The 23,596-nt window shown below is 34.8% G+C and overlaps 1 protein-coding gene across 1 annotated transcript in view; it reads left to right on the top strand.

The window, feature by feature from the left end:
• The window catches only part of LOC136815272 (von Willebrand factor A domain-containing protein 3A-like), a 50,218-nt gene that overhangs the window by 285 nt on the left and 26,337 nt on the right, over positions 1-23,596 (top strand). Inside the window, exons 2-21 of the mRNA XM_067071715.1 lie at positions 4-103; positions 405-520; positions 1,316-1,396; positions 1,884-1,938; positions 3,391-3,492; positions 5,217-5,323; positions 5,742-5,867; positions 6,385-6,493; positions 6,790-6,855; positions 7,324-7,376; positions 7,763-7,841; positions 8,555-8,702; positions 9,056-9,162; positions 9,488-9,660; positions 10,235-10,354; positions 10,904-10,981; positions 11,804-11,892; positions 12,223-12,272; positions 12,821-13,007; positions 14,374-14,444. Coding sequence (XP_066927816.1) covers positions 62-103; positions 405-520; positions 1,316-1,396; positions 1,884-1,938; positions 3,391-3,492; positions 5,217-5,323; positions 5,742-5,867; positions 6,385-6,493; positions 6,790-6,855; positions 7,324-7,376; positions 7,763-7,841; positions 8,555-8,702; positions 9,056-9,162; positions 9,488-9,660; positions 10,235-10,354; positions 10,904-10,981; positions 11,804-11,892; positions 12,223-12,272; positions 12,821-13,007; positions 14,374-14,444 — 1,959 coding nt within the window. The 5' untranslated portion in view covers positions 4-61. The remainder of the gene's footprint in view (positions 1-3; positions 104-404; positions 521-1,315; positions 1,397-1,883; positions 1,939-3,390; positions 3,493-5,216; positions 5,324-5,741; positions 5,868-6,384; positions 6,494-6,789; positions 6,856-7,323; positions 7,377-7,762; positions 7,842-8,554; positions 8,703-9,055; positions 9,163-9,487; positions 9,661-10,234; positions 10,355-10,903; positions 10,982-11,803; positions 11,893-12,222; positions 12,273-12,820; positions 13,008-14,373; positions 14,445-23,596) is intronic.

The raw sequence follows: 23,596 nt of genomic DNA on the forward strand, positions 1-23,596 counted from the left end.
CAGGATTAAGGATCACCCAATTAACAGATCGAGGAGTGCCTATTTCATAGATCTTTGAACTATGGAGCAGATTACATCGCTGGAGCAAGTCCGCCAATTAATGGTATAATTAATAAAATATACTACTAAATCTTTACTCAAACTAGTAATAAAATATATTTTATTTTGTGCCTTCAAAATAAGTGGTGTTTTACTCATTATGATTTTTGCCTGCAAGGCCCCATTAAAACTTTTATCGAAGTTATGGTGCAGCATTTTGATAAGGTTTGTCTCACTGATAATTGAACTTGATTTTTTCGGATGTTTTTTTTTCTTCAAAATAAACGATTTCGTTCTAGAAAAGCCTACTTTTTTATGGGATTCTTAAACATACAATCTCAAATTTTCTTTGATCTTTATTTCAGCTTGTCCAAGATGCAAAAAGTGTCAACAAAGCGCAACAGTTCAACATTTCAAGCTTCGAGTTGGAGAAACATAGTCTGACCTTAGATGATCTCCTCAATCGAGGTGTTTCTATCAGGTAAAAATATGTATCTGTTGTTTGAAGATTTTAACGTCAATTGCTTCATTCATTGATGCTGAAAAGAATAGAATAACCATTTTCCAGATGATACACATTGGGCTTTTCCAGAAATAGTCCGTGCCCCCTCCTCTGTTGAGGATATCGGATATCCAGGGGTTAAATATTTACAAGGGAGCGGATATCCAGGGGGTAAAGTGTCTTTTCAAGTAAAATATACGATATCCAGGGGTAAGCATCTTTATAAGAGAGGATATCCAGGGGGGGTTGAGCATATTTTTAAGAGTGGATATCCAGGGGGTTCGAAAAATCAATATCCTCAACAGTGGGGGTAAAATTTCTTTCTGAAAAAGCCCATTATATGGAAGGTACATACTAGCCCGGGGGGGGGGTACTACCCTTGTCGATCGACGGGGGTGCTCCGCTGAGGTTCGAAAAATGGACCCTACGTGGGACTCGAAATTTGCGAAAAAAGTGACCCTGAATGGGACTGAAATTCCAAAATTTTTTACTTTTTCCCCAAATTTTCCAGAAATAGGCACCCTACGAGGGACTGATTTTTCTATTTTGGTGTTTTTGCGACCCTACCTGGGACTCGTGGAGGTTAAAAAAGGTACCCTGTCCAGCGGAGCATCCCCGTAACCCATTTTGCCCTAGTACCCCCCCCCGGGCATACTAGATAAGGGTTAGTTACGTTGACGGCTAATACTAGCCGGGGTTATTCAAGTGTTATTTTATTGATGTTGTATCTTTTCTATTTCTGTCTCCTAACAAACTTCAAATAAATCCTTTTAGAGACGATTCAACTCCGACTGGCTGGCGACACATAACGGTCAAAGATAATGACTTTTTAGAATTTCGCTTCAAATTGACAAAGTAAGATAGAATTTCTACACGCTTCTTTTTTATACGAACATCCAAAAAAATTAAGCCTTCGAATATTCCTAACTTTTTGAGTTTTAAGCCTAAAAATGTTCTTAACATGTTCTAAATTTAACCATTTTGTGAGTATTTTGGTCCATTTTCCTAAGAAATTAGGTGTTTTAGAGTCCACAAAGCCTTATAACGTTCTTAACTTGTTCTTAAGATTTTGGCCATCGAAGCCTTATGTTCTTATATAGTTCTTATAAAAAACGTGTATATCTTTGATGCTCCTAATCATTTAATGTGACTAAAATAAGGTTTCGCCTATTTGAATGCTATGGGTTTTTTGAACCGTAGAACCGAAGATTAGGGTTGTATTGGACGATCTCGGATTTAGAAGTCCAGTTAGATATGTCTTTAGATTCTATCTATCATTTTCCTACCCGTAAAAAATATTTGCGGTTTACAATAACAATCATTTTCTTGTCATTTTCTTTAGATTGATCGCTGAACTACAAAAGCAAATTGAATTTATGATGACCTCAAGCCGGAGGGTTTGTAATACAAATCTTCTTTTTATATTTAAATGCCGACTACTTTTATTTCTTTTCTCCACTATTGATAAATTTTAGTAGTAAGTAAGAATTCTCGAAAACTCTTTCGACAGCTATTTGCCAGAATGTATTCTATTTCTATTCAATAATTCAGAGGGTACATACGTACAATTTCCTGAATGTAAAATGAAATGGTAATAAAATAAAATCTATCTAAATATAATAAAATCTAGAATTTAATAAAAAGGCAACCACTTTGGATTAAGAGGTAATTGAATATTGCAGAAAAAAGAACTTAGATTACTGAGGAATTTATGTAGTGAAAGGTGCCACTTTTTGGACCTACCCCGGTGGAGGTCCTATAAATTAACCTGTCTTTGTTCGTTCGTCCGTTCGTTCGTTCGTTCGTCTGTTACCAACTTTTCTCAGGATTGAATCATAATAGGAATCTTTTGATTTTTGGTACAAAGGTGCAAAATGGTGATGGCCAAAATGTGACGGAGCCCGATTTCGAAAAAAAATTATCTATAAGAATCACTATTAACCCTTTGACTGCCGATGTCGGCATATGCCGACATGAGCATTTTCGATTTCTTTGCCGATGTCGGGATTTGCCGACATGGGCACTTTCCATTCCTTTGCCGCAAAATTTAACACTTCTACAAAGATTTTGTATTAGATGGTTTGAAATGAAAAAAGATAATAATTAAAAGCTTTTCTATGTAGAAAAATAACTATTCAACAATGTTCAACTCAAAATTATAGTCCTTGGCTGATACTTCATATATTATTCAGAAAATGAAGTCAAAATCGCTACCTTTTGCCCATGTCGGCATATGCCGACATCTGGCAAATAGGTTGAACCTTCTTTTTTTCCCGTGGCAAATAGGTCGAACCTTAAAAAATACGAACGGCAGTTAAAGGGTTAATAAGCATATATCAATGTTCTTAGCAGAATTACTCAATTTTGATGAGATAGATGTTTTTTTTGCTCACGAAGTCTTGAATATGAAAGAATATTTCAAGAGTATGAAATTTTGGTTTCTAAACGTTTTTTTATAAGAAACAAACGACTAATTTTAATAGATCGTCACTATTTGTGTTCTGAATGATTGTTTATAATGGTCACTCTCACGTAGATATCAATTATATATGTGTTAAATGCATAACCAGGTAGGTCCATAAAAGTATCACTTGTTCTCCCTGGATTGCTCCATTTACCCTGGAAACTTCTCTTAGGCACCATGTACCCGGCACCATGCGCACCTTAACCGGATGCTCTACCTTCGTACGACGGTGGGCTTGAATATTAACCTAGTCAGTGGATAAAATTTGCAAACGTCTTAATTTCGCAAACTTCTTCTTAACTTCGAAACCATGAAACACTCTGATTAAATTATTATTTTTGAAATGTATAAAGGGAATTTTTTTCGCATTAATTTCCCTTTTCAGGTCTTTGGCAATTTGAATGGGCATTCTATCTGTTTCTTGGTCGATTGTTCCGAAGCTAATTTCTATGGTGACCGGAAAATGTTATTGAAAGAAGCATTCAAAGTAAGCGATTTGTAATCTTTATGATGGGCTTTTCTTTATAAAATGTGTTTTTCATTTTCATTATGGATATTCTTAACTTTTTGGGGAAAATCCTAAAATATTCTTACGGTGTTCTCAGATTAAAATACCAATTCAACCTAAATTTAAAGGAGATCTAACGGCAAAAATTTCTTTATCCTTATTTTTTTGACAGAGTACAGGCCTAATTAAATAAAAAACATTGCAAAAAGAACGAGGGCAAAATCTTTCATATCGATTGAATTATCATTGTTTAAAATATCTCTTTATTTGAAAGTAAGAGGGTTTCGTGACGTCAGCGCTGAACTTTCATTTCGATAGAGAAACTGTTTGTAGACAAAAATTATGGAAAGAAGATGTTTTATAGCAAAATATAATTTTGATGTACGTAGAATGTAGAAGTAGAAGAATGGTTAAAAATGTCTGAGAAATCATTTTCTTCACTTGAAGATTCACTCGACGACATTTTGCTCTGAATTTAGAAGTCTAAATGAATGTGCTAAATGATTTTATCAAGAAATTTTTCTTTATAAAACTCACTAAAAGTTTAGAGAAAAAGAGAGAAAATCTTGTTTAACAAACAAGTTGTTCAGCAATGACGTCACACGCTTAAATCTTTAAAGGGATATAATTTCCTATTGAGTTAAAATTTTTCAACGTAATATAGCTCATTTTAATCCCCACAATATAAAGTTTCCATAATTTCCAAAAAAAATGTAGCAAAATTTTTGCCGTTAGATTAACTTTTGATAGAATTTGAATCAAGTTGTGATTTTGTGCTCGTTGAAAAGATATTTGTGAGTGGAATATTATCAAGCAAAAAAAATTGAACAAAAAAGAAAATGAAAATGAAGAAGAAAAAAATCAACTTCTTGTAGAAATGTAGTATAATTACCACTTTCACAGGAGTGATTCTTCAATCTTCATCATCACTGTGAAAATTTTTTTCGAAAGTATTCATTCAATCAACAGATATCAAACAAAGTTTGTTCTTGGTTGATCGACAAAAGGCTGTTTTTTGTCGTTTTTCACTACTTTATAGAGTCAACCTGCAATAAACTTTGTTTGATATCTTTTGATTGAATGAATATTTTTGAAAATTCTTTTCACAGTGATGATGGATGATCTAAGATTGAAGAATCACTCCTGTGAAAATGGTAATTATACCACATTTCTACAAGAAGTTGATTTTTTTCTTCTTCATTTTCATTTTCTTTTTCTTTAGTTTTCAAATTTTTTTTGCTTGATAATACTCCACTCACAAAAATCTTTTCAACAAGCACTAAATCGCAACTTGATTCAAATTCTATCTAAAGTTACAGCCATTTTTGTCTCTGCTGCAAATTATTTTGAGACAGACTTTAAGCTAATTGAAAATAATTACATATTGATTTAATTTAGTAGACAAAAAGGATTAGCGCCTTACGTTTTGAATAAATTTTGTTATTTTTGGTATACCAAAATTTTCAGTCTTTTAACATACCTTTTGATTGACTGAGCCGACTTTAAAGTTTTATACACCAAAATGTAAGTTAAGCTTTCTTCGTCTATAGAATGATAAGAAATCTTTAACCGGCTGGCAATATCTCAACAAACCTGTATACTTTTTTGGCGCGCCCGGTTTATAAAAGAAAAGGCAATATTATTTTAATAAGCTTGGTTCTGATTTGTAATGTTTTCATCGAATGTTTATTATTTTTTCACAGTTACTGGTTGAAGAGCAATTATTGAACAAGACAAAAGTTCAACTGATTTCGTTCAGTTCGAACGCTCAAACCATCTGGAATAAACCTATGATGCTTGCTGAGATGAAGTAATTATTAATACATTTCATATATGTTTTTTTAATGAAAGTCTTGTTTCTGGTATGGCAACACCTAGCAGTAGCACTACCTTTCAAATCTAAGATCATGGTTAAAGAAACTTTTTGCTCTCTGGGAATTGATAACAAGTTAAACTGATATTTTTCATTCGAAAAATCATAAACCTCACCATTGAGTTTACTTTTCGGACAATTCTCTTTCTAGTTTTATGTCTAATACATCTGAAGAGACCTGGGTACAAGTTTTCTAAGTTCAAAATGACTTATGAATTATCCCACTAGAATTAGACGCATAATTAACATTACTAAAATTAAGCTAAAGACCTCTAAAATATTCGAATCATATTTTCTTCTTCACAACTTTTACAACTTTTATAAACACGAAGATTCTCATTTTCACATTTTTCAGGAAGCACGAGGTGTTTGACTGGATTGATAACCTTGTGTCGGGTACAGGATGTAACCTGTTGGAAGCATTGAAGTTATCAGCCAAACAACAAGACGTGGAGACAGTCTGTATCATACTTGGGAGCAGGTGAAATTTCTTGGATAATACCTCACTTTCGTTATATTTTCGTATATTTAGCTATAAATCGTGTTCTACCTTGAAGAATGTGGTGCTAGTCTCGTTATACTAGTACGCGACCTATGGAAAATCTGCCATTATGGAAGCAAACGATCGAACTTGTAGATGTAATTCCATGCGTAAATCGAGCGTTTGCTTCCATAATGGCGGAAGCTCCGTACCTTAGTCAAACTGAAAAACATCTAGAGTGTTCGAAATGAAAAACTTCTAATACTAATACTAATACTAATACTTTTACTTGGAGAGATATTGTTCATTGTTGATTGGAGAGATATTGTTCATTCTTTCATTGGAGAGATATTGTTGATTGTTGATTGGAGAGATATTGTTATTATGGTTACCTTGACATAACATCTACTGACCTGTGACAGACAATTACCATCACTGACTGATTTTAACAGAAACTAATAGCAAGTAACTCACTTCAATTTTCAACTTCCACAAACAATTTTTTTCTTGTTTCAAGGCCAGACCAAGATCCGGACATTTTGATCAATTACATGAAAGAGAAATCTGTCGGACAGGCACGTATTTATCATACTGTCGATTTGGATTCCAAAAGTTATGAAGCCAAGGTATCTAAAATTATCATTCAATTTTTTAACCATATTAATTTTTGTTGTTGTATTGATTTTCATAAACATGGCTTGAATACTTTTCAGCTGGATCTTTTCTCTTTAGCAGTAGCCTTTTCTCAATCTAACTTTCTTCAGATTCTCAATGTACTTCTATCTGATATATTCAATCAGATTTTTCAAAGTCGTACTGGAGACTGTTGTCGTTGTTTAAGCCTATACAAAATTTTGAAAAGTTTTATAAATCATCAAATAAAAGGTGATTTGAACTTTGAACTTTCTTTGAAACTTTATAGATGTTAATGAAGGAATTATCAGACATTGATGATGGCAAATATCAAAGTTTCACGGAAGATAAAAACGTAATAACGCTCTTCTTTTACTATTCATGATATGCACCATTGCAATGTCTTCTGACTACATCATGGACCCAACAGCTGATTGGTTGAAAGTGACTTATTGACTGATTTTACGTCACTTACAACCAATCAGCTGTTAGATCCTTGATGTAATGTCAGAAGACATTGCAATGGTGCATATCATGAATTAATTCAGATGATGTTGTCGATTGCTAGATATTTCTTGACAGCTTCTACTTAGACTGGAGTCTATAAGCCGTGTAATATGGCGGCAATATCGTTTTATATCACGATACGATAACTGTCAGGGGATAATATCGGTTTGAGTTTGAATAAACTACAATTCCATTCTCTTATTTTTTTGCTCTTTCTACTAATGTCTGAATTTCTCGTCTAGCATTCTAAACTACCTTCGCTGGTTTTGAAAAAGGTTCAGTGTTTGAAACAATAAAAAGCTTTCCTTCTATTTAGCATGATATGATGAACAGTACTGACACCTGCTTGCTGTCTCAAGAACTGAAAAGGTACGTTGCAATGTCTTCAATGGATCCAACAGCTGATTGGTTGCAAGTGACGTATTGACTGATTTTACGCCACTTACAACCAATCAGCTGTTGGGTCCGTGATGTAATGTCAGAAGACATTGCAATGGTGCATATCACGAATTTTTTATATGTTTTTATCCCAATGCAATGTCGACCTGGATCTAAATCGGAAAACACTATTATTTATTACCTTGTTACAATTCTAGAGATATTAGCATGTAGTTCTGTAGCCTGTAAATAAGTTTATGGCTGTAGATGAGGGTGACTCGAAGGCTCCCTTTTTCTTTAGCTTTCCACCCCAAGGTAGTTGGAAGGTGCCAGTTTCAATTATGCAATTGTTTATTTTTCTTGGCAACTTTTTTCAGGGCTTTGATTGTTTTGTCACAACTGGATGAAATATCAAGTGGTGGTATAGTCAAGAACACTATCGTCAACATCAAAAAGGTGAATTGCGAAGTTGTGTTCTTTTATTTCTTAAGCTTGTGTTCAATTGATAAACTTTGCAGGGAGTTTTTTTTTAAAGAACATCTAAAGTTTTTGGATCCCTTCTATGTTCTAAGATTTTTTCAGGTTTAAGGTTTTAAATGTTCTTATTTTCACCATTTTGTGAGTATCTTTGTGCAATGTCCTAAGAAATTAGGTGTTTATTCAGAGTGCTTGAAGCCTTAAGATTTTAGCCATTGAAGTCTTGTATTCTCATAAAGGTTGTTCTTATGAAAAGCGTTTATTTAGGATAAGCTTGGGGCTCAGCAATAAACTTTGGAGGGAGAACATTCACAGTTTATTGAAGGTATATTTAATGTCGACCATGGTAGTAATAGGAAAAGGAAGAACGGAGTTAAGTGTTGAGCCCTTTTTTATAGTACCGGGTCCCGGTCTCTCGACCATAGATTAGGACTTGGCCACTTGATTTTAAGGTGTCATAAATTGAGCGCCACAGAAGAAGTATGTAAATTATGGTGAAAACGATTGTCTACATTTCTGCTCGTAAAAAGCTTTTAGGCTACTTGGAAGCAGTGATGACCGAGTATTCCAATGCGTGGAGGGTTAAAATTAATTACCTAAGAATCCTCGGGATCCTCCTATCAAATTTTGACCATATTAAAGAAAGATTATCATGGTTGTTTTCTAATTTTCTCGATTTTATTTTTACCCAGAATCCATCAGAAGCTTACAAGCAAGCACAACGTAAAGAAGATAAAGAGCGTGAACTATTACGTCATCAATACGAACAATTGAAAATCCACCACTCGGTTGTCGAATCAAGATCTTCCAAAGAATGGCTGAAAAAGCAAGGATTAAAAGGTACCGTTTTTTGAAATATATAACCCATTGCATTTTCGAACAGTGTTCAAAGTTCTTCCATCTCAAAATTATATAACGATACAAAGTTATTCCGTTGCAAAAGTATATAACAATACAAAATTTCAGTCTCACAATTCAGTAAACCTCTGGGAAAGTAGCAATAGGCTAAATTGGTGTGTAAATTTTAAATTCCGTCTGACATTAAAGACTATGCTTCGACCACTGTTCGAAGAGATTTCTAAATATTTGATAATAGCACTTTGGCTACATGTGAACCAAGATGTTAACGCCTTTGACCATTTGACCATTGCTCCATACTTATAACTTTCTCTATGTTCTTTTCATCGTTTCAGCGAAAGGTTTGACGCTCTACCAAGTGATGGCACCAAATGCTTATTCATACGTTCAAAGTTATGTACCCTCATTGAACAAACACGTCACTTCACAAATACATCACAAGGTTGGATAGGGGTACTTCATTTTCACGACAGCTTGCTTTCTTTCTTTCTCGACTGTAATCGTTCATGTCGCACTCATTTTTCCCGTGTAATAATTAAGTGTAATAAGGCAGGGGATTTCCTTTGTTTTTGATAGGGGTGAATGAAAAAAACTAATTCCGGCGAATTCTAGATTCTAGGCTCGCCAATTCCAAGCAAGCCCAGTGTATTCATTAACGTGAATATGTACTTGAGCCGGCGAATCGAATTTTGAGACCAGCAAATTGTATTTTTTTTCGTTCCTTGCACCGGCACCGACCCCTGAATAAGGTATCGTTTCTTCAATAGAGCATGGTACAGATGGAGTGGCATGATGGGAGTTTAAAGAACGTCCACGTGGATCCCGTCATCCTTTTCAATTATCAAAACCATCTTCGAAGTGCATTGACAGTGTATCAGAAACGCGTGGAATGGTTGCAAGGTGCTAGTAGAAAATACTATGGAAACATTGTCGAAAAAAGGTGAAATAGCGTAAATTATGGGTTCTGGTTTATGGTATATATTTGGTTCGAACTGACTGCCTCAAATTATTATTATCTTAAGTGCGTAAAATCAGCATCCCCCCCACCGGTAAATTGAAGTCCGTGATTGGATCTTATAGGGTACACCCCCCCCCCAGAAGTTTGGGTACTTAAAAAAACAGAAAAAAAAATTAAAAAAAGCCAGGTACCTGGAAGTATTCTTAAATTTAGGGGGGGTACCTGATATGTTTGGGGTACCTGCATTTTCATTAGTGGGGGTGGGGGCTGTTGTTTTTGTATGAAGTATTTTCCTTGACTAACCCAATTTTCCAATTTTCAATCGAACCATTTCATTCAGAAGACTTTATAAAAAGGGGGTACCTCAAAGTTGGGGGGCTCTTTTAGAATTCTAAAAATGTTGGGGGTACCAAAATGATTGGGGGTACCTAAATTTTTTGGGGTACCCGAACCCTGGATGACCCTGAGGATCCTTCCCACTGGAAATCGACTTACACATTGATAGCTAGACATATATGAACTATCCATTAAAGAGAATTTCTTTCCTTTTGTTTAGAGTGGTGTTCATAGTTGACCTATCCATTAACACTCAATATGGTTTGGGAGAACTTCATCTTTCATTGAAACAGCTGTTCGAAGATCAATTGACCACTGATATGACTTTCAACATGATCTGGTAAAGTTTTAATTCAGATGGTTTGAGACATTTGACATGTGGATTTGTTCCATTGTTCTGAGCAATACCTCAAAATATTTTTTGATTAATCATTTTTCAAAGTCAAGATATTTTTAGTCACAATTTTTTCACCTTTAGCAAGAAACGAATAGAATTTCAACGTAAGAAGCGTGTAAGAACTCATTAGAAATTTAAATAGAAAGAATAGAATAGAAATTTCAAATTGTGATATCTCGAATTTGGAAAATATTTAGACAACAATACTTGAAGGTTTTACCCGGAGTTGGAAAATTGCTACTTATTTTATGTAGAATTCCCTACCAAAAAACTCACACGATACACTGAGATTTCAACATTTTGAGAGATGGGAAACAGTAATCACCGTCTTTTTTCATTTTCTACGACTTAGCTAAACCTACATCAAATTTAAGTAAAAGTTATCGGACAGTTGCGAGTACAATATGAGAAATTCTGCCAATATTTCCATATTGTATCGCAAATATTTTTTGGATCGCCGATAATACACACCTATTTGAATCTTTTTCATAGTATTGGAAAGTCACTAATGTTTTTCAATGAAGGTGGATTATTGAAAGCTACGATGGAGAATGTCGGTGCTTGTTGGAGGTCAGTTTAATGTTGTTATTGTGCTGGTTACTGATCTCTATGTACAGTGTTAAAGGTTAGACGGATTTGCATCTCAGACGGAAAATTCTTGATATTCATGACGTAATCATTAATACTAAAACACCCAAAATTCACCGGGCGTTTGCCACCAGTTTTGAATTTGAGCAATGTTACTTGTGCTGGTTACTGACCTCTATATACAGTGTTTTTACATAATCTTCCGTCTGACACGGATTTCCGCCGCAGCGAAGTAGATGTGAAGTAGATAAGAAGCTTTTCCATCTCAAATTTATGAATAATTCGCTAAAATGTCGAGAATTAGTGCTTATTTGCTGTGCTAAATCCATTTTTCGTCACAGATGAAAACCTTGCCTTAGCTGCATTTAATATTTTTTTAAAGATTCTTTAAAGGTTGATTGTCAGTAAAAAATTCATTAAAATTTAATTCCCTTATAAGGATTATGGATAAAAGAAAAACTCTCTGTCATAGGTTTTAAGCTCCTCTCAGATCGGTCACTACTTTAATCGGATTAAATTTCGCAAACGAAAAAAATCGTGAACTTTTTTGGATTAAGTTTCGTGAGTTAAAGTTTTGAAAAATTTCGCGTGGATTTAATTTCGCGAATAAGCCTGAATAAGCTTGAAAAATAATTATTTCGCGAAAATGGCAAAAATTAGCGAAATCGCGAAATTTAATCTCGCAAAAGTTAATCAGATTAAAGTATTAATTCTTCCCGTTTTGAAAGCGAAAGATTGATCTTGAGGCTCGACTTGATAAGGAAATTTTTTGTATGATTGCATCTTTTCTATTCCATATCATAGATGGTTTTCGAAACTATCGTGTGGCGGGACACGGAAATGTTTACCAGCTTTGTCACATGTCTGTCAAACGTATGTTATGGAACAAAATGGTACGTGAATGTGCGAACTGAACTCTAAAATGAATACTGGAATGAATAACCGTCAATGAATATTATTTTATGTAACTGGCAGTGTTTTCATTGCATAGACTACCATTTAAAAATAATTTATCTTAGTTTTATAGAGCTCACTGGCATGGGTCCTTTCACGTTTTCATTGGGCTAAGGTTTAAAATTTTCACTTGGTTTGCATTCAGTTCCGAAAAGTCTCGAAATTATCCCTTTGCAAAAAATGCAATGAATTCTTTTTTAAGCTTTAGAGGTTTGATTTGAAAATCGTTTAATACGTTCTGCTTTTTATAATTCTCTTTTTATTCGAAGGTTTGGATGGAATTTACTTGATAGCCAGTGGAACACCGAATGAACCTCTTGTATGTATTCTCATGTTGTTGAACTTTAAACATCCCCTCGGTCGTTAAACATATAACAAAAGTGAACTATTCCCCGGGTGCAGGGTGTGGTTAAAATGGCAAACTTTTCTATAAAGTATGCGAAGATATCTAAATTTTCAATCTATCTCACTACACAGTTTTTCATAAGAATAAAAGTATATAAGAACACTAGGCTTCCAGGCCGGTTTTTTACATCAGGTTTGTAGGCTCAAAGAACATTCTAAGTCTTTGTAGACTCTGAAACATGGAATTTCTTCTTCCGAAGACTTAAAAATCTGCCGGCGCTCTTGTGAAAAACGTATTCTTATGAGTTTAAACAATTATTATAGTAAGCAAGTTTTCGATCGCAGTCGAGGGGGGGACCCTTAGTTTCTGAGCATCAAACAGATCGGCATAACATTTTCGGGAATCTTTGGTATGATCCAGCTGGGGGTCGAACCTGCAACCTTGCGCACCGTAGCTGGATACTCTACCTTCATGCTTCGGCTGCTTTTATTATTATAGTATCGTTTAACTTTCGATTTCAGGACGTTTTGAATGGATACGCTAAAGAAGCACTGCATGGTACAGATGTCTCGTTGAATTGTATTCTATTCGGTTCGGTGACACGTTTGGACTGTTTGGAGCATTATGAGGATATAGACCAAGTTGCTTCATACTTGAGAGAGATTTCTCACCAGAACAATGGACGATTTCATTGGATAGACAATCAAGGTATGGCAGTACATTGGAGTCTCAATAACTCGGACACGCACGGGGAATGGAAATTTGTTAAAAGCATTGTTTCGTACATTGTAGTCTATATAACTCAAATTAAGGAGACATTCGAGTAAAAGAGGTGCGAGTTCTGGAGACTTCAGTGTATTTTATTGTTACTAGTGGAGTCTCTTTAACTCGAACCTCTATAACTCGAATGTCTCCTTAACCCGAGCAAGTTTTTTAGTCCTCTTCAGTTAAAGATAACTCTATAACAATGTCTCTGTAACTCTAAAGAATTTGTGTTTCCCCTGGACGTATTCGAGACTCGGCTCCATTGTACTAAACAATACTTAAAATATCTGGACAAAACTTAACTGAGAAAATTTAAATTCATCCTAGAACTTAAGATGAATTCAAAATGTCACAATAGGAACGACACGAAAGTCACTCATTGATGAAAAGGGAAAAGTACCGGGTGCGTCAGAAATAACTTTGGACGTTTGGTGAGCCACTGGGACCGAGCAAAGTCTTTTTGAAACTCAAAACCACTTTTATTAGAAAGAGGATAGTCTAACTTAAATTTTGAGGTATCATTCATTAAATTTGAAACAAAACTTTTTGAGATATTGCTATTTGAAGCTCAAAATTACTTATTAAAAAGAGCAAAAATGCATCAAAAACAGGTAATTAAATTTGTTCTCTTTTTTTCTATCTCTCTCTTTCTCTTTTGTTCTGATGTGCACGTTTTTAACGATGTCATTAATGTTTCCACTGGGTAATAAAACATACCAGAGCGGGAATTTGTAAAACAACAATTAAAAATTTTATTTTGGTGAATTTTTGAGAGAATCTATCTGTGAAGAGTGTGATGTATGGAAAAAAATCTCTCTTTCTCAAAATGCCGCGTCTCACTAAAGATCAGAGAGTTTGGGTTTGCCTTGAGTTCGCCAGAGTTAACATACCTCGACAACACTGTCTATTGTCACAACATTTTAATTACCCATTTTTGACGCTTTTTTACACTTTTCGAAAAGTGAATTTTAACTTCAAAAGCTTATAACTTGAGAAATACTTTACCCAACTTAAAAAGCTATACCTCAAAATTTAAGTTAGACTATCCTCTTTCTAATAAAAGTGGTTTTGAGTTTCAAAAAGACTTTGCTCGGTCCCAGTAGCTCACCAAACGTCCAAAGTTTTTTCTGACGCACCCGGTATACCGCTTCAAAACGTCACAAAGTTTTTAGATCTTGACCTTCCCAACCTAGATGAATTGAGAAATTCATAGAACAATACAATTAGATTTGTCTCGCCTGAGTATTTGTAAACTTTGTAAGACATCCCTTACCCCTAATCAAGCCATTTTTTCTCGATTCCACTTTAGTGATCGTTGAGAGTGATGATGTTCGTTTGATAGAAGAAGAGATGAGTCACGCCAACAACTATCTTAACAAAGTAAGTACAAAGCTTCTTTTCATCGTGTGAATGGATACTTTATCGGTAGAAAAAAAATTCGTCGGTGAGAAAATTCGTCGGTGAAAGATATTCGTTAGAAAAAAAATTCGCCACTTACCGTTAATTAATTACTTTCAAAACTAGTTATTAAGGGATATTTCGAATGTGAAGATCTGACCTGGTTGTTCAGCTGAAACATTCAAAGTCGCGGCTCCCTCATCTTTCTTGAAAACGAAAGCGAAAGCGACTGGGTTCTAATGTTAATGTTATTAATTGTCGCATGATTTTGATGAGATTGTTTTGGTTTAGCCAATCACTGCGCTTAAAAGTTCATTTAATATTCATCCCAAATCTGGATGAAAATCAATATAAAAGGGGTTGCGCGCGTTTCGGAACTCTTCCGTCCCTCCACTCTGTTTGCATAGCAAAGACATGCGTTAGGCAGGAGTGACAAAAACAAGCCGTAAATGTCATGTTTATAAGTTGCGAAGCGATCCAGAGCCTCCTCGATTTTTAAGTTGCAAACAAAAATTTAATGACAAACAAACGCCGTATATCAAAGTAAGACAGAGTAAGATGAAAACCCTAAACACTCTCGGGGGATTTTGAATTTAAAAAGAGTTACAGTCACAATAAACACTGTAAACAGACTGTACCTTTATAATCATAAAGGTTGGTGAGTCCAGTCAAAACACAGATTTGATCTGTAGCGTCATGCTTCACCTTACACCTACTCTGTACCAGAGTGTATCTCACGATTATCGTAGCGTAGTACACTCTGTGTGCATTGTCTGTTTGATAAAAAATTTCCCGTACGGAGACCTCTGCGATGAAGTATAATTTTAAAATAAAATGGCAGCCAAAGTTACGACACTTGTAAACAAAGGGATGGGGTCCATGATCGAGGGTCACTTTCTAAGCATGTTTTGGTTGCTTTTTAAATGTTTTTGAGCCAAACTAAAAGCTGAAAAGTAACGAAGACATATTCAAAATTGTCTAATAGAAAATTATTTTCCCATTACCCTATATTTTCCATGTAGTCCGCACAAGAAAAATATAAACATTTTTTACAAAAGTTATGCCAACAAAACAAACTATAACCACTCTACATAGATCAAATGCAGTAAAAAAAATACTTAATTGAAACATAAAAACATACAGAGATACTCTGAGTATTTAATCGTTTGCAAAGAACTGAAGTTAAAACCACTTTAAAAACAAGATTCCAATCAAACAACTTCTCTCTCACTGACGTTTTCCTCTTTATTGATGAATGATATTTGTGTCATTTCCATTGTGATATTTTGAATTGATGTAAGTTTGGGATGAATTTACAAATAAATTAATTTTCAACTTATTCAGTCGCAAATTCAATATTATTATTTTTTCTATTTTGAAAAATTAGGGTCGGTCAGGCCTAGAACAACAAATTAATTCGGTCTCACTTAATGTCAAAAAGAAAAAAACTTTCGAGCCAGAGAAACAATTTCATTTTTCCAAAAGAATGCAAAAAAGGAATATTCATGACTAAAGTATTAAACCACATTTTAAACGCATGCAAAGGAAAGTTCATAATTCACGACAAAAGTTTTCCAAGTTTTAAACGCATGTTGAAAGAAATCTCCAAATTCATGACAAAAGTATTCCACATTTTGAACGCAAATTGAAGAAAATCTCCAAGTTCATAACAAAAGTATTCCACATTTTAAACGCATTTGAAAGAAAAGTTAATAGTTCACAACAAAAGTTTTCCCCATTTTAAACGCATGCAAATGAAAAGTTCATAGTTCACGACAAAAGTTTTTCCCATTTTAAACGCATGCAAATAAAAAGTTCATAGTTCACGACAAAAGTTTTCCACATTTTAAACGCATGCAAATAAAAAGTTCATAGTTCACGATAAAAGTTTTTCCCATTTTAAACGCATGCAAAGGAAAAGTTCATAGTTCACGACAAAAGTTTTTCCCATTTAAAACGCATGCAAAGAAAAAGTTAATAGTTCACGACAAAAGTTTTCCACATTTTAAACGCATGCAAAGAAAAAGTTAATAGTTTACGACCAAAGTTTTCCCCATTTTAAACGCATGCAAATAAAAAGTTCATAGTTCACGACAAAAGTTGCTCACGACTGCAGTTAGTTTGTTCTGAAAGTTGACAATACCATCCTGCTGTTTTTTTTCAACAGGAAGGAATAATAAGAAAACTTCATCATCATTAACCATTTCTTGTGTTGTGACAATCGATCACACAAAAATCATGATCCAATTCAACTCTTTATAAAGCACAAAAACCAAAGAAAAATTGTGAAGGAGCAACAATTGTTGTACGAAGGTGGTACTTCCCTAGAGGCTATAGTTTGGCAACAGCCTGACAGCAGTTTAATCATGTAGAAGGTGTAGACAACTCTCTTTGTTCTTGAACCAGCAGAAGAAGGACTATGCTGGCAAAAAGAGTTTTTTGTAGGTAGGCAATAGCAACCGGTTCAAATGAATAAAAGCGCGGGAAAACGGGGAAAACAAACCAATCATAGAAGTTCTCTTGCTGCAATATGAGGATTTAGTGCGAAAACGGAGCGATCTGAGGAAACACGAGAGTCATGTAGCAATGCACGAAACAAAAAAGTTTAGCCATATAGGGCAATTTAGTATACCGCGCGCACATTTTACCAAACGAGATACGCGCTGCGCGCGCAAAGATCCAAGTTGTGCTCCATTCTTGGCAGATTCTTTTGCGGAACAATGGCCTTTAGATAAAAAAGGGGGTAGACTTTTTCACTCCTGGCTCCGCCAACAGCCACCAGATGAATAAATTTATTTTCTTCACATATGTTTGGAAAGAAAGCTTTTATAAACTGATAGAGCCAAAATTGTACTATCTTTGTACGACAATAAAATGATTTATTTTTATGATTCGGTATGCTGACCCAAGTAGTTTTATATAGTACCGAATGATTTTCCAAGATAAGTCTTCATTGCCTATTCTTGGCAGTTTGGTAAAGGCTTAGTGCCTAAACATTCGCCAGGATTCGCCATTCGCCAGCCTAAGAAAACAAGCAACCGATGCCTTTGTTTTTCAAATAGGCGTGTCTTTCAAGTTATCTGTGTTGATAAAGATTTTCTTTTTCCACACAAATGACAGGAATGAAAGCTTATGTGAATTGACAGAGCTAAATTATATCCCTTCCTTTCGCAAGCCTAGAATAAAAAAACAACCTGTTTTTCAAATGGGTTCGTCTTTCCAGTTGTTTGTGTTGATAAAGATTTTCTTTCTCGACACAAAGAACAGGAAAGAAAGCTTTTATGAATTTACAGAGCTTATATTTTTCGGACCTTTCCTTGTTATCTACGAAAGAAGAAGGTTGAACATCATTTTTGTGGTTTGACTGTCTTTGTTAGCATCTTTTTCCAGTTATTTGTGTTGATAAAGATTTTCTTTTCCAACACAAACAACTGGAAAGAAAGCTTATATGAATTGACAGAGCAGAACTCTATTCCTTCTGTGTGGTGATAACATCACTGAGTAAAGTAAAAACTCGCCTGCCTAAAATCTTGGATTTAAAATTTGCCAGCCAAGAAATAAAAAAAATGAAACTTCTGTAAACAAGCCTTTATAAATGGTTGTGTCTTTCCAGTTATCTGTATTGATAAAGATTTTCTTTACCGACACAAATGACTGGAAAGAAAGCTTATATGAATTGACAGAGCTGAACTATATCCATTTTATGTGTGGTGATAAAAGCATTGACTAATGACCAGTGGCGTTGTGGGAAAATTTTTCTGGAGGGGCCAAAGTCAATTTTTTTTAAATGGCACCCCGCACCAGTTGTCAAGATACCCTAAATCACTAAATAAAAATAGACAAATTTGACACTTGCTAGAGTGAAAAGAAACTTAAAGAAACAATGTGTAATGCGAGCGAAGCGAGCGAAAAAATTGATGTTTTATAATTTCAATATTGTTGTCAGCAAATTGGTCTTGGGGCGCAGTTAGATTTTCATTTAATAATGCTATATTGTACGCAAAAAAAACTTCAAGTTAGCTAGATTGGAAAGAAGTTATCAATTACCTTTATTGCGAGCGAAGCGAGCGAAAAAATTGCAAGCATTCTATTTAAGATTAACTCAGTAAAATTGGTTCTGGGCGCAGTTAAAGGTGCATAAAGTATAATTTTTAAGAATGAGGCGTTTAAAAAATCTCTTTTGGCGCCCCTTGCTCTTCGGCGCCCCCTCAAAAAAGCTCCGCTGGGGGGGCCATGGCCCCCCCGGCCCCCCCTGCCACAACGCCACTGCTAATGACCATGACCATGATCCTCCCTTTATTAGATAGGAAAGACCTGGAAAGACTGGCTCGACCTATTTTTAAAATGGGTTTGTCTTTCCAGTTATCTGTGTTGATAAAGATTTTAATTTCTCGACATAAATAGGCTTTGTTTTACCAATAAACCCCTTTTCTTTAGCAACACATATAACTTATATGTGTTGCTAAAGATTTACTTTTATAACACAAACAACTGGAAAGAAAGTTTTATGAATTTACAGAGCTTATATTTTACAGACCTTTCGTTGTTATCTAGAAAAGGAGAAGTTCTAACATCCTTTTTATCGTTTGACTGTCTTTTTGAGCATCTTTTACCAGTTATGTGTTGCTAAAGATTTACTTTTCTAACACAAACAACTAGAAAGAAAGCTTTAAGAATTGAGAAAGCTTATATATTTTTCGGACCTGTCCTTGTTATCCAGAAAAGGATAAGTGTGAACATCCTTTTTGGACCTACCGCCGGGTGCCCCGGTGGAGGTTCTATAAATTAACCCATGTCCGTCCGTCCGTCCCTCCGTCTGTTACCAGCTTTTCTCAGGATTGGCTCATTAGTTTTTTCTGATTTTTTGCACAATGATTCAAAATGGCAATGCCCAGAGCGTGACGGAGCCCGATTTTTGAGAAAAAATTTATTTGGGCAAATTTGGGCCAAAAACTACCTAAAAATAGGGTTTTTTGGACTTTGTGCAAAATCCTGTCATTACTTTTTTCTGATTTTTTGTACAAAGATGGAGGGCAAGATTCTCTAAAGAATGGCTGAAGTGGTTTTTCCCGGAAAATTCTTATTCGCCTTAAAAAACGGATTTTCGTATTTTGGGGAAATTCCCTTTAACCAAATAAGAAAATATAGCTTTTCTCAAAGTTGACTCATTATTTTTGGACCTACCTTGGAGGTCCTATAAATTAACCGATGTCCGTTCGTCCGTTCGTCTGTTCGTTCGTTCGTTCGTCCGTCCGTCTGTTACCAGCTTTTCTCAAGATTGGCTCATTAGTTTTTTCTGATTTTTGGCACAATGATGCAAAATGGTAATGCCCAAAATGTGACGGAGCCCGATTTTCGAAAAAAAATCATTTCCGGCCGAAAATGCCGGAAATATGCCGGAAAAACCGGTTTTTTGGCATTTTCTCGAGATTTCATCATTAGTTTTTTCAGATTTTTTGCACAAAGATGCGTATTAGCAATGCCCAAAACATGGCAGAATCCGATTTTTGAGAAAAATTCTTTTCCGGCCGAAAATGCCGGAAATATGCCGGAAATCGCCGTTTTTGCAGATTTTCATCGGACTTTTTCCTATAATTGGTTTTTTTTTCACACAAAAACATTGTTAATAGCAATGTCTACGATCAAGCATGGTTCAATTGTCAATAAAACTGATTTTTGAAGCCGGAACTTTTTAAAAATCGCCGGAACAGCCGATTTTCGCGGAAAACAGTATTTCTTGAATTTCTCGGCGTACTTTAAGTTTTGTATGAAATTTTGACACTGATGTAAAAAATTTGCAAAAAAAAAAAAAAAAAATGAAAAAAATTGACATACTAAAAAGTGACGAAGCCCGATTTTCGAAAAACATTTTTTTCCGGCTGAAAATGCCGGAAATATGCCGGAAATATGCCGGAAATCGCCGTTTTTCTGGATTTTCATTGGACTTTCTCCTTACAATTGGTTGTTTTTTCATTCAAAAACATTATTAATAGCAATGCCCACCATCATGCATGTTTCAATTTAAAAATCGCCGGAACAACCTATTTTTGCCGGAAAGACAGTATTTCTTGAATTTCTCGAAAAAAACGGCTTTTTTACATTTTCTCGAATTTTCATCAAAAGTTTTTTCTGATTTTTTGCAGAAAAATGCGTATTCGCAATGCTCAAAACATGGCTGAGTTTGATTTTTTAGAATTTTTTTTTTCGGTTGAAAATGCCGGAAATCGCCGTTTTTGAAGATTTTCATTAGATTTTTTCCTTGTATTTCTATGTTTTTCACCAAAACATTATTGATAACAATGCTCACCATCAAGCATGATTCAATTGTCAATAAAACTGATTTTTGCGACCAGAACTTTCTATTTATTTTTCCCCTACAACCCTTCCCTCTCCCCCCATCAACAATCATTGATGAATTTATTGTGTTATGCATTTTCGCTAAACGCTATATTTTTTGACTGATTTTTTTCTCCTCGCATTGCTATCCAACTTTCATCATCAGGTAGGTCCATTCAGCATCTAGCTTGTTTTCTGATATTTTGCACGATGATGCAAAAAGGCAATGCCCAAAATGTGACGGAGCCAGATTTTTAAGGAAAAATATTTTGGGCAAATTTGGGCCAAAAACAGCTTAAAAGGTTTGTTGGGTCTGAATGGTTTAAGTGATTTTCATATTTTGGGACATTCCTTTTTACCATTTTACATTATTCAACACACAAGCTTTATTTTTCCATTCTGAATTTTTGTACAATTATTGTCACTTTTTTCTTATTTTCATCTGATGTTAATCATTAGGTAGGTCCATTCAGCATGTTGCTTGTTATCGTTTGACTGTCTTTTTGAGCATCTTTTTCCAGTTATCTGTGTTGATGAAGATTTTCTTTTCCAACACAAACAACTGGAAAGAAAGCTTAGATGAATTGACAGAGCTCATATTTTACAGACCTTTCGTTGTTATCTAGAAAAAGAGAAGGTCGAACATCCTTTTTATCGTTTGACTGTCTTTGTGAGCACCTTTTTCCAGTTATCTGTGTTGATAAAGATTTTCTTTGCCAACACAAATGACTGGAAAGAAAGCTTATAAAATGACAGAGCTTATATTTTACGGACCTTTCCTTTGTTAGCAGGGAAAGAAGAATGCCGAACATTCTTTTTATCGTTTGACTGTCTTTGTAAGCTTCTTTCCTTATAAGACTATTGTTTATGTCGAGTAACTGTTTTATTTTAATGGGTTTGTCTTTCCAGTTATCTGTGTTGATAAAGATTTTCTTTACCGACACAAATGACTGGAAAGAAAGCTTTTATGAATTGACAGAGCTGAACTATATCCCTTCTGTGTGGTGATAAAAGCACTGACCAATGGCCATGGCCGTGACCCTCCCCATGACCATGACCCTCTCTTTACTAGATAGGAAAGACCTGGAAAGACTGGCTCGACCTGTTTTTAAAATGGGTTTGTCTTTCCAGTTATCTGTGTTGATAAAGATTTTATTTCTCGACACAAATTACTGGAAAGAAAGCTTTTATGAATTGACAGAGTAGAACCATATCCCTTCTGTGTGGCGATAAAAGCACTGACCAATGGCCATGGCCGTGATCCTCCTTTACTAAATAGTAAAGACATGGAAAGATTGACTCGTCTTGTTTTTCAAATGGTTGTGTCTTTCCAGTTATCTGTGTTGATAAAGATTTTCTTTTTCAACACAAAGAACAGCAAAGAAAGCTTATATGAATTTACAGAGCTTATATTTTTCGGACCTTTCCTTGTTATCTACGAAAGAAGAAGGTCGAACATCATTTTTATCGTTTGACTGTCTTTTGTTAGCATCTTTTTCCAGTTGTTTGTGTTGATAAAGATTTTCTTTTCCAACACAAACAACTGGAAAGAAAGCTTATATGAATTGACAGAGTAGAACTCTATTCCTTCTGTGTGGTGATAAAATCACTGAATGATGTAAAAACTCGCCTGCTTAGAATCTTGGATTTAAAATTCGCCAGTCAAGAAAAAAAAAACTGAAACTTCTTTAAACAAGCCTTTATATGGTTGTGATAAAAGCACTGACTAATGTCCATGGCCATGATCCTCCCTTTACTAGATAGGAAAGATCTGGAAATATTGACTCAACCTGTTTTTCATGTGGATTTGTCTTTCCAGTTGTTTGTGTTGATGAAGATTTTCTTTTTCGTGATTATGTCGAGTACATAACTTTCTTTTTAAATTGGTGTCTTTCCAGTTATCTTTGTTGATAAAGATTCTCTTTTTCCACACAAATGATTGGAAAGAAAGCTTTTGTAAATTGACAGGGATAAACTATGATCTTTCATTTGCTACCCTTCCTTTCCTTGATAGGAAAGAATAAGTTTTTTGGTGCGTAGAGAAATCAAATATTTTATCGACCAAAAATTGCGCTTTAATCTTATTTCACTCTACATATTTTTGGTTATTTTTAAAATACCGGAAAGAAAGTCCATCGAATTCTTAAAGTGACAATAGCAAAAGGGAGCTCTTATTGATCTTTTGAAATAACTTTGTGTCAAGGCAAAATTCTAAGAACCTAATGTTCTGCCATCAAAATTTTTATGATTCTGGGTCCTTATTTTTGGTTATTTTTATTCAAAAAGACCAGGAAGAAGGTCCATCAAATTCTTAAAGGGTTAGCTTGTGATTTCTTCTAGAATAAAATGTCGAGATCTCTTCCAAACTGTCTCGCTCATAAAAATTTACTTGTTCTCAAATATTGTCATTTTCTGGGAACGCGACAGTTTCTGGGAACGCAACACTTTCTGGGAACGCAACATTTTCTGAGAACGCGGCACTTTTTTGAGAACGCGATTATTTCTAAGAACGCGAAAGCTTGAAAGAAATGTCGAAAGCTTGAAAGAAATGTCGAAAGATAGAATGAAATCTCGAAAGCTTGAAAGAAATGTCGAAAGTTTGAAAGAAATCTCGAAAGCTTGAAAGAAATGTCGAAAGCTTGATTGAAATCTCGAAAGCTTGAAAGAAATCTCGAAAGCTTAAAAAAATCTCGAAGGCTTGAAAAAAAATCTCGAAAGCTCGAAATAAATTTCGACAACTTTTGGAAGTAATTGGCATACCGACCCTTTTCGGCTTTCATAATTCTTTTGTGTTGTAA

This window comes from Clytia hemisphaerica, unplaced genomic scaffold (genome assembly GCF_902728285.1).
Source record: "Clytia hemisphaerica strain Z4C2 unplaced genomic scaffold, Clytia hemisphaerica genome assembly, whole genome shotgun sequence".
NCBI classification, from domain to species: Eukaryota; Metazoa; Cnidaria; class Hydrozoa; order Leptothecata; family Clytiidae; genus Clytia; species Clytia hemisphaerica.